Here is a 12,062-nt window from a genome sequence, read left to right on the forward strand (position 1 = left end):
TCTAAGTGTCCGCCCAGCAGGGGAGTCTGTCCATGCTCTCACCTGAGGAGCCAATAAGCTCACTGAGCCAAGACCTCCTCCCAGCATGCTCTCTGCTCCTCTCCCAGCATGCCCTGGCCACGGGGCCATAAGCAGCGCCACACTCCGCAAACCCGGCCGCAGCGGGCGGCCATTAAGGGCCACTCTCACGGCTCTTAGCAGCGGAGACCAGGTCCGGTCCACTCCACCTCGCTCCACTCACAGGCCGGGGGGGGGGGGGGGGTGGGGGGCGGGGTGTTGTGAGGGTGTTGGCCGGTCAAGTCCACTCTTAGCCAATGGGCAGCCAGGCGAAGCCGTAGATCACGTAGGAAAAAGAGGCGGAGGCGGTGGGGTGAGGTCATGGGCTCGTTACCGCGGCAATCGTGGCAATTAGCACTCGAGAGCATGAGCGGCTGTGATGAGTGACCCCCTCTAGGGGATTGGTGGCCAGGAAGGGGTCATGGACAGGACAAGAGCTGACCGACGCTGCCCTGGCTTTATCACATCACACCGTAACTCTCGCAGAGAACGGTGAGATTTCATGACCTCAGAAAGAAAAGAAAGAAAAAAAAAAAACAATAAAGGAAGGGCTTTTTATAACAACATTAAAGGTTAGAGTGGTCAAATTCTTGCCCTTTTTGTCTGGCGCCACCAAAGAGGAATATATTTGCCCTCACATCGAACAGGCTTTTATTTCATTTTCCCTGAAAGGGATGAATGAGAAAGCATTAGCGCCCTACCCCCCCCCCCCCTCCCCTCCCCACTAATTTCCAAGCCATAGTGAAATGTGAAGCAGATACAGTATACAACAGACAGCATATTCCTCTCTCAGCTCCATCCATCAGAGCAGAGCAGCCAGCTCTGGGAGAAGCATGCAGACCATTAGGAAAGCACTGGCAGGGAAAAAAGGCCAATTTGGTTAACTGGCTCCGGGCCATTGTTTTTGACAGTGAAAGACAGGGATCCATAAAGACTCATTTTAATGCGGTCGGGACAGGGAACGCAAAACATGATACATACAAATGAGTGAGAGACATGCACGGACATACAAACACACACACACACACACACACACACATATGAAGACACACGCTGAGGGGGAGAGAGTGAGACAGCAGCTTGTCCCCTGTGCGGTTTCTGTTACACTAAAGAACATTACCTCGTCCTCTTAGATTTCATGACGATTAGGGAGATTCAATAAGGGACAGTTTCTCAGCCAATTTATGGCCAGGCTTAATCAAATCCCCATTAAAGGTTTACTTCCAAAGCTTGCATGTCGATTGCGGTGTGTGTGTGTGTGCGTGCATGCAAACGTACGTGTGTGTGTGTGTGTGTGTGTGTGTGTGTGTGTGTGTGTGTGTGTGTGTGTGTGTGTGCGCGCGCGCGTGTGTGTGTGTGTGTGTGTGTGTGTGTGTGTGTGGGGGGGGTACTTTGTTGTTCCCAAGCAATCTTTAGGAGGTCTCTCTCCAGGCTAATGTTCACCTATGGTTGACAAATTACAATTACCACAACCTTGCAGGAGCATGGTTGAAGCAAATCACCCCATAATGGCAATATTATCATAATTAGGCCATTAAGCAGAATCAATGTAAGCATATAGCGGCTCACTAAATGGCCCATTCATACTATTCATCATGCTGTTCCCCATCAATTTGATTTGAAACAGATCCACCATCGCTAGCTACATTTTTCCGCCATTACAACCCCTCAACGACGCAAAGAAATATATCTGGCGCCGTGGGATCAATACGCGGGTTATCATGGCGCAATTATGCTTTTTGAACCACTCGGTTAAGCAGTCTTATTGTTAGGGTGGATTATAAAATAAATTGTGCTATCGATTTAAAAAAAAAAACCCATCAGATGAATCCTCTAAAAGCGGAACAGAAAACATAGTAGGATTGGCTTGCACTGGTGCCCCAATCTCAAGCATCCAGATAAACAATTCTTCTAGCGTGATAACGGGAGACTCAGAGCCTCATTGTTAGCGCTTGATGAATTAAACAAACTGTGTGAATTACTACACGGCCTGTTCCTGTAGAGCTAACAACTTGTTGTAAATGAGCGGGCAGGGGAAACAAATAGGCTTTCTTTTGCCTGGTATCTATTGTACGCTCCCACAATGGCCCTCTGAGGAAACACAGACTGGAAGTACAGTGGAGTCTTTCGTGTCAGCATCACCATCTATCACCATCTTGTTGCGTGTGTGTGTGTGACTGTGTGTTTGTATGTGTGTGTGTGTGTGTGTGTGTGTGTGTGTTTGAGTGAGAGAGAGAGAGAGAGAGAAAAAATGAGCGTAGATGTGTGTGACTGTGTACTTGTGTCTTCAGTATGCTGCTGCGCTTATTTGTGGATGTTTGTGAGATTGTTTGTGTAAGCAGAAATATGTGGGTGTGAGAAAGAGGGAGAGAAAGGGGGGGAGTGCCTGTATGTGAGTGTATATCTGTGTGTGTGTATATCTGTGTGTGTGGACCTGTGTGTGTGTGTGCGTGTGTGCATGTGTGTGTGTGTGTGTGTGTGTGTACCTGTGTGTGTATGTGTGTATGTGTGTGCATGTGTGTGTACGTGTGCGCATGAGTGCGTGCGCAGGCACAGCATGTGTGCTCCCAAACAACAGAGTGCACACGTACACACACACACACACACACACACACACACACACACACACTCCCTGCTCTGCTCTGCACTGCACTGCACTGTCATTACTCCGCTGTGCCCCTGGTGTGCACTGTGAGCTGTGCGCCACACACACAGTCCGTATGTTTGGGCATCAGAACTGACGGAGCCACACACGCCACACAACCCTCCCGCGGGCACACCAGCACTCCTCCTCCACCACCTGTCCACCCCACTACCAGCGACCCACCTCTCCCCCCCAGACGGGCACGTTTTACACACACTCCACGCTGGAGTTAAGACGGCCGAACCCCGAGGCTCTGGCACGTGCAGCAGCGCTAACTCAGAGAGGCTAATCACATCAGGGATGCACGGAGCTCAGAGTGCCCCTGGTGCTGAGGAGAGGGGGACTGGTCAGCAGGAACAACCAGGAAGAGGAGAGGAGAAGATAACATAAGAGAAGAGTAGAGTAGAGTAGAGTAGAGAAGAGTAGAGTAGAGTAGAGTAGAGTAGAGTAGAGAAGAGTAGAGTAGAGTAGAGTAGAGTAGAGAAGAGTAGAGTAGAGTAGAGTAGAGTAGAGAAGAGTAGAGAAGAGTAGAGAAGAGTAGAGTAGAGTAGAGTAGAGTAGAGCAGAGTAGAGCAGAGTAGAGTAGAGTAGAGTAGAGTAGAGTAGAGTAGAGCAGAGTAGAGTAGAGTAGAGTAGAGTAGAGTAGAGTAGAATAGAGTAGAGTAGAGTAGAGTAGAGTAGAGTAGAGAAGAGTAGAGTAGAGTAGAGTAGAGTAGAGAAGAGTAGAGAAGAGTAGAGAAGAGTAGAGTAGAGTAGAGTAGAGAAGAGTAGAGTAGAGTAGAGTAGAGTAGAGTAGAGAAGAGTAGAGTAGAGTAGAATAGAGTAGAGTAGAGTAGAGTAGAGCAGAGCAGAGTAGAGTAGAGTAGAGTAGAGTAGAATAGAGTAGAGTAGAGTAGAGTAGAGTAGAGTAGAGTAGAGTAGAGAAGAGAAGCAAATAGAAGACAAGAGAAGAAAAGAGAGGAGAAGAGTAGAGAGGCAAATAGGAGAGAAGAAGAGAAGAGAAGAGCAGAGAAGAGTAGAGAAGAGAAGCGAATAGAAGAGAAGAAGAGAAGAGAAGAGCAGAGAAGAGTAGAGAAGAGAAGAGAAGAGAAGAGAAGACAACAGAAGACAAGACAAGAGGAGAGGAGAAGAGAAGCAGAAGAGTTCACTCTAAGAAGGCTCCTAAGCTCTCACTCTGTAGTTACTGGCCTTATGGTTACTGAGCCCATGTCATAGCCATTGGCCAGGGGGAAAAGAAAAGCGCAACACTGCCTCCTTCACGGTGCACGGCTGCCATTGGCTCTTTGCTCTTACAGTTGAGCGACAGTAATGTGAACTGTGGGTTAGGACTGTGGAGGAGAGACTGGCAGCGACAGAGAGGAGGGCAGTCCGCCACACGAGGCTGAGAGGTCAGCCTAAGGGGACTGACCGCGTTCCTTTGTGCCAGTCTCCAGAGTGAAGCCCATGGCCTGTGCCCGTGGCCTCTGTCATGCAGAGGGGATATCAGCCTGAGACTGGACATACTGGGCAAAACTCTCAGGGCAGTAAACCAGATGGAGTAAGACCAGTGAATTCACAAAATCAGTAGATTCATTCAGTCTGACTCTGCATCTGAAAAAAAGAACACCATCTCTTAGTTGATGTGTATCACATATTCAGTGTGATTCCTCCCAGGCGATGTTGTGACAAAGAGCTTAGCAGATTCTTTTCAGCATTCATTCCTTCGCTATCATTCACTGTCTTTTACACAAGCAGACGTGGGCTATGCAGAGCTCTCACAATACAGAACGGGATACTTCTGTGGCTGCCTTCACTGTCTCAACCACAGACCGGCTCATGGTGAAGACTCTCTAGTGGCCTTTAGGGGAAGCATGCTGTTTCCCACGGCAACCAGGTTCTAAGGAAGCAGCGGAGACAGACAGACGGAGAGAGGGTGAGAGGGAGAGAGGGAGGGAGGGAGGGAGGGAGGGAGGGAGGAGCGGGGTCATTGAGTCCAGAAGGTTCTTTGATTGGCATCGGCATGACGATGGCAGCGGGCGAGCGCATGTGCGTGTGCCATCATCTCCTCCTCCGTTTCCGGAATGCCACGGAACAGCTCGGAAGCCGTGGACGGCACAGACCGACGTGTTCTGAGCTTTAGACGTCAGCGCCATCCCTCTCTCGGCTCCCCTCCGTGAGAGAGAGAGGAAGAGAGAGAGAGAGAGATAGCGAGAGGGAGAGAGAGAGAGAGCGCTTAGTCACGGTGACTCACACTACAGTCTGAGTGCTGTTGCTGCTGCTGCCCACGCACTTCTCTCTCCGCTCTCTCTCACTCTTCTAACTTTCTCTCTCTCCTCTATTTCCTAATCTCACTCTCTCTCTCTCTCTCTCTCTCTCTCTCTGCCTGCCTCTCTCACTTTCTTCCTTTCAGCTTCTCGGCTGCCTGTTTTCTTTTCTCACTTCTTTGCCTCACCCTCCATTTCACTCTTTTACTCTATAGCTCCAACTTTAAACCTGTCGCAGCAGCTGAGAGATGGGGCGGGGTGGGCCGTGTATGTACAGTATGTGTGTGTGTACAGTATGTGTGTGTGTGTGTGTTTGTGGGGGTGTCGGTGTTGTTGCGAGTGGCTCCTCACCTGTTTGACATTGTAGCCCGTCTTGGCGCTGGTCTCGATGAACATCACGCTCAGCTCCTTGGCTCGCTGTTCGCCCTCTTCAATCGTGATTTGCCTGTGGACGCGGGAGATCGGGAGTCCGTTAAGGAGCAATAATGAACCGCCAGGGTCCACATGAAAAATGATGATGAACACTGACAAGGGACCACCATAAATATGCCCTTTGCATACCATACATATATGCTAATGTCATATCAATAAATCACTCATATGCCAAGATACTTAACACTTTACATATGTGGCCCTGCAAAGCAAAACCAGTCAATTTGTGCTCAATGTTATATTGAGAAAATCCATGATAAACAAACGTTCGGGCTAAAATGTTGAATTTCAAGTTTTCGCTTAATTCGACAGTATACAGTCTACACTTTCATATCGTGAACAAATTTAACGGAAAAACACACGTTTTGACGCCAAACCCGGTGAAGATTCAAAACATAAGTAGTCATTCCTGTTGTCCACGCCACTTAAAAAGGAGAATTTCTCCTTTTCTGGCATGTCAACTTTGAATGCGGTTATCTTAGCGAAAGTTTTTCAAATACCCTCGATATTTATTGCAAAGCTTAGTTCATGGCTGTTCATGTGAGCACAATAACTTCATTTTGTAAATTTTACCAAAGCGACTGGTTTCGCTTTGCAAGGTCACCTACAGTATGTCCCCACAGAGTCATTTTCAATGCTCCTGTTTGTGTAGCTGGAGCTCTGTGCTAGTATATCAGATCTACTTGGATGAGAACAAATGTTCTGTACATGAGTGCTATTGAGACACACAAGACATCTTCAGTGGTTGATAAAGACATCAAAAATGAAATTGCTCTTTGTATTTGCTTTTCAGTTTCTTTGCTACTTGCAGTCACAACGAAAGCCACAGAAAGCAATATCACTCTGAGACGGTAATTTCACATGAAGCAAAGGACAGGCAGTCATGATCATCAGAGGCATTTTATTTCCATTGGACTTGACAGAGGTCTCTACTCTCTACACAAGCTCCTCTCCACTGCAGTCGACAAGTTAGACACTCGGAGTGAGGTACTGTCTGGTTTCTTGGCCACTGAGACACTTAGACAGCATCATCACTCAAACTCACACACACACACACACACACACACACACACACACATATGCACACACAGAAAACACAGCCCCACCCACACACACATACTGCCCTGCTCCAGTAATTAATTGATGAAGAAACTGATTAAGCGCTTTATAGGCTGGCACATTAATTAATCCACGGTTATATGACACACTTGTGTATTAATCCATGTGTGGGGGTACAGAGAGAGGGAGGAAGAGATAGAGAGAGAACACAGGAGAGGGAGAGGGAGTGCAGTGTGTCGTCCTCTCTCCCACACACACACACACACACACACACACACACACACACAAGCACGAACACACACACACATACACACACACACAGAGGAGGAAAATGAAGTGAGAAAAGCAAGTGAATGGATGTTGCACACTGTGAGCAATAAAGACAAGAGCAGAAAAGAGATGAGCTTCTCAAAAGAGAGAGGGAGGCAGACATGCAGAGAGATAGAGAGAGAGAGAGAGAGAGAGAGAGAGAAAGAAATGAAGATAAACAGCTGCAGATGAAAGAGGAGAGAGACGTCACCCTGCTCACAGTCGTCTCTTCTCCTGTGCTCCTCATGAGCACACCAGTGTAGGAAACATCTGTGAGGGTGTGTGTGTCTCAGGGAATAATGGAAAAGGGAATGAAAAAGGTGAATGTGTGTGTGTGTGTGTGTGTGTGTGTGTGTGTGTGTGTGTGTGTGTGTGTGTGTGTGTGTGTGTGTGTGTGTGTGTGTGTGTGTGAGAGAGAGAGAGAGCGAGCAAATGAGTGTGTGGTGTGTGTGTATTTGTATCCATGTAAGCTTTAGTGTAAGTGTGTGTGTGTGTGTGTGTGTGTGTGTGTGTGTGTGTGTGTGTGTGTGTGTGTGTGTATGTGCGCATTGGGATGGCTGGGCTGGGTTCTCCACAGGGACACACCTACACACACACACACACACACACACACACACACACACACACTCACACACACACATGACGTAACCAGTCTGATTCCTTTGTTCTCCTCACAGAAATAAAAGACTGGAGAGGAAAGGAGAGCGAGAGAGAAACAGCAACGTTAAGAGCCTCCTTCATTTCTCAGTCTCTCTACCCCACCATCCACCAATCCATCCACCAATCCATCCATCCATCCATCCATCCATCCATTCATCCACCCATCCACCCATCTACCCATTCACCCTCCCATCCATCCACCCTCCACAGTCCTGTCCTCCACTATACATGGGCAAGTGATGGAGTCTGGCCAACATGGCTCTCCTGCAGTCTGAGCAGTCTGGTTCAGGCGTGACCTGATCCACTTGACCTCCTTCTTACCCCGCCAATCTCTGCCAGCAAGCCGTTATGGGTAAACACCGTCCAGACAAGCGAGTGGGCAGCCGCATTTCCCCTCTCTCCACACACACGTACACACACACACACACACACACACACACACACACACACACACACACACACACACACACACACACACACACACACACACACACCAACGCACACACATATACATCAGAAAGAGATATTCCTGTGTTTGCAAATCTAAATTGTCCTCTTCAAATCAACACCACAGAGCAGACATGCATCGAGCGATGAAGCGCGATAGCGGACTTTGAAGTCGATATGTTTGATGCTGACTCTCGCTTCTCTCGCAGTCGGTCAAATCTGGCTGGCTGGGTGTGTGCGATCAAAACCGTTGCCACGAGCCATGCATATAAAAAAAAAGGCGTAGTGTGGATGTTTGTGTCGGTGGCAGTGGCGGTGTTGTGTGTGTTGGCCGTGTGGTGGAAATCTCCCCATCTCTCAGGCAGGCGGTGTCTGTCTGACTCCATAAAGGCCGTCTCATCATCCCTGTCGGCGTGGCGATGGACTCTAATCTCACGGCCTCACGCCGGCTGTCCAGGAGGGCGGAGGGACCGACCGCCGCGTGATTGCTGATGCTGATGTCCTGATGGTGACGTGATTCTGCATCACACACACACACACACATGCATGTATGCTTGCTCACATACAGGCCCACACACACACGCATGCTTAAACACACTCTCTCTCACACACACACACGCAGAAACACACACATGTTCACACAAACACACACACATGCAAGCTTACACATACACACCCACCCATCCAAAGATTTAAAACAAAACAAAACAAACACACAAACACACACACACACACACACACACACACACTTATACATTCACACACACACACACCTGTTTACCTCCTGCTGATTCATCCCACTCTATGTGAACTACAAACAGAGCAGCTGGAGCTGTTCAATGTTGCAAACCGTGAGTGGAATATCATTGAACACACCATGACTCAAAAATAGTTAAAAATCATGCAGAAAACACTACCCACCACCGATTAGGTGGGGATGGGGGGGTTGGATGTTCATTCCAGCCTTTTTAGCATTCCACCATCAAAGCCTAAGCCCTTCCCCAAAAACAGCCTTCCAGACGGGGCAAATCTGAAACCCCCCACCGGCCCCGTAACAGCGCTGCTGCACCACGCCGAACTCTGCCAAGCGCTGCATCTTTTGTTCGCTTTCAAGAGCGAGGAGCAGCAAACCCTCCAACCCTGCACCACTCTCCTCCTCGGGGGAGAGAGAGGGAAGAGGTGACAGCTGAGAAGAAATATGGAGCAGGCACACGGAAGCAGATGAAGGTAAGACAATATGGTGCCTTTCATTTCGCGAGTACGGAGAGGGTTTTCGGAATGCGCAAAGAAATCGGCCGAGCTGTTTTTTTTTTTTTTTTAAACCTGTCAAGGCGCCTCGGGAGATTCTTGTGCTACCGTTTTATTTCATTATTTTCATTATTTATTTATTTATTTATTATTCTTCCTTAGCACTTGTAATACTTTTAAAGGTCTGGCACCATTGCTTTTTGAATTGCTGGTACGACCTGAAGGGAGAAACTAGCACTATGAAAGAGCAGAGAAGGGAAATGGGATTGAAAGGGTGATCCAGTGGCTTCCAAACACACAGAGACAGACAGATGAAAGGAAGAGAGTGCCGCACTTCAACAGTTCAACCACAGACACCGTCACTTTGTCAGTAGCCGCCATGACGTAATCCCTGACAGAGTTCTGAACAGAAATGAGACCAAAAGGCATGAGGCATAATACACACTGACATCAGTTGTATTTATCGTCTACAACCTACATTTGTGTCCTGATTCCTGAGTGCACTCCCAATGACAAGGCACTCTAAACAGCAGCTTCATGTAGTCGACGTCAAACCTGGTCCAAGGGTACTATGAAAGACAAAGAAAGGGCCACCATCCCAGTTTCTTGCTGTATCAATGCCCTTTCACATGGCTCACTGGCAGATAATGCCTGTCTCACTTCCCCAGCCCCACTCATTATGAACCCAATGTGTGTACATGAGGTGTGACCAGCCTCTTCAGCGGTCTCTTTCTCCTCATCTCCCTCTCTCTCTCTCTCCCTCTCTACCTCTAGCCTTTTCCCTGATAGCCAGTGTCCATGCCAGGCTCCCAGCGGTGGAGCTGGCGGGTGAGAGGAGCTCAGAGCAGAGGTGTCAGGGTGGACTGCACTCAGCCCACACTCCCTCCCTCACAGAGAGTCTCACCTCACACCGTGCCTCAGGGGAAAAGGGCCCTTTTTTCCTGAAGGGATCTGTGCGACCCTTGTGCCGTGAAACTGGAATCATCCACTTCAGCTGAGGGCGAGAGTGATTGCGCTGCTCCATGGAAGCACCCATGGGTGAGAGGAGAGGAGAGGAGAGGGACAGCGTGCTGCCATGGGGATTCGGTTCAGGGAACGGTTCCTGGGGACACTGAATGGAGCCATTTGTCCTTGTGCATAATATTCACATTGAGCTTTTTACTGTAATTTCAACAGCAGTATAATCGCTTGTGAAGCAGAACGGCCTATCAGACATTATAAAGATGTCCTACCATGAAACGAGCAAAATGCTAATGTGCTCTCTCTCTCTCTCTCTCTCGCTTTCTCTGTCCGTGCTAGGAATAGAATGTGACTTTGTGGACGCAAACAGAGTGTTTTTTCCCTCCCATTAGGATTTCAATTGGAGCCGAGTGTTTGCAGACAGGTCCAAACAGCCACTTTTTTGTGGTGGGCGTCAGCCAAAGCCCCGCCAGTGAGTAATCTGAAGCAGCGCCACGCGCAGATATCTGGAGCGGACCGTGACCATCTGCTGTCCCCTTCTCCGCGGAAAACTATCGTCCTCTCTGGACGAAAAAGCGAGAGACGGACGGGGCCAAGAAATAAACAAACTTTTCTCTTGACAACAGCACGGCACAAACAAGCCAAGAGAGAGAACGAGAGAGAAGGAAAAAAGCCTTCCTCTGACAAAAGAAGGGAGAAGAAAAACAAATCACTTCCCCTACCACATGAAAATAAGACTTGTGTAAACAAATTCCTGATAGCATATTTTTTTTTTTAAAAGAGAAAAAGGCATCTTCACCCCAACTGAATTTAAATGCAGCCACGCCTGCAGTTATAATTTAGATGATTGATAAATTATTTGGCAGGAACTGCCTTTCAAACGACCACAAAAGCTGCGGTGTCTCCGAGCATAACAAACAAGCTAATGAGCATAACAAAGAATGTTTATGACTGACACGCAATTAGACTGAGGCGCGCTGAAGCCAGAAAAGAAGTGCAATTTCCCCAAACACCTCTTTTGCTCTCTTCCTTCCCCCCGCCCTCTCTCTCTCTCTCTTTCTCTCTCTCTCCTCCTCTCCTTCTTTCATGTTTCTGCTCATCCTCGGCTGTGAGGCTCCTGACAGGTCGCCCATCCCAGCCGTCACACACCCATCACCATGACGAGAGGGTCCTGATCTGAGCTCTTAGCCGTATCTCCTCGGCGCAGGCAGCTCGGCGGACGGCCCCAAAGCCCGGGGCTTTATTGGAATCTCTGCCCTGCCCTGGCCTGCCTCTCTCCTCGTCTCGTCGTCTCCGGAGTCCACTAACCGAATTGAGCTCAGGCTTTGCCCAGAGAACGAGGAAGAGGAGGAGGAGGAGGAGGAGGAGGAGGAGGAGGAAGGCGGAGGGGAGGCAAAAAGCCTGACCCAGCACTTCTGCCCAAGTCCCTCACATCAATCAAGACGTGCGGTCTGGGTCAACGCCAGGCTGGTGGGTGTCAGTCAGACGAGAGGAGGGAAATGGGGAGCTGAGAGGAAGAGGGAGAAAAGAAGGGAAGAGAGAGAGAGGGGGAAATGAGTATGAAGAGTGTTTGTGTCAGTTCAAGGCGCCTCGGTTAACCAAAACCATTAAGACTATGGATGTGTGTCCTAATGAAAATGCCAGGGAGGTCTACAATAGACAGAGTGGCACTGATGGCTAAGCAATAAAGACAGAAATGGGGAGAATGACAGAGAGAGAGAGAGAGAGAGAGAGAGAGAGAGAGAGAGAGAGAGACCAACACTAACAAACATAGGCAAGGGAGGAGGAATGAAGACAACCAGTGGAGTAAATAAACAAGTGTGGGAGATGGGGGAGAGCACTTCAAGCACATCACGCCGGATAAAAGAGCCCCACTGTCATACGGGAGGCTTGTGAGGTGAGAGGGGGCATGTGTTGGGGCTGTAGCTGAGATACGGAACACTCTTTACAAGGCTCGGCTCTCTCTCCTCCGTAATCCTGGCTGACATGATTCCTTTTCCCTG

General features: G+C 48.8%; 1 protein-coding gene across 2 annotated transcripts in view; it reads right to left on the reverse strand.

Annotated features, from left to right (window-relative positions):
* Positions 1-12,062, reverse strand: part of rab6ba (RAB6B, member RAS oncogene family a) — an 85,243-nt gene that overhangs the window by 12,221 nt on the left and 60,960 nt on the right. For both annotated transcript variants that reach the window (XM_062556847.1, XM_062556848.1), the window contains one exon: positions 5,296-5,389. In XM_062556847.1, coding sequence (XP_062412831.1) covers positions 5,296-5,389 — 94 coding nt within the window. The remainder of the gene's footprint in view (positions 1-5,295; positions 5,390-12,062) is intronic.

This window comes from Sardina pilchardus, chromosome 15 (assembly GCF_963854185.1).
Source record: "Sardina pilchardus chromosome 15, fSarPil1.1, whole genome shotgun sequence".
NCBI lineage: Eukaryota > Metazoa > Chordata > Actinopteri > Clupeiformes > Clupeidae > Sardina > Sardina pilchardus.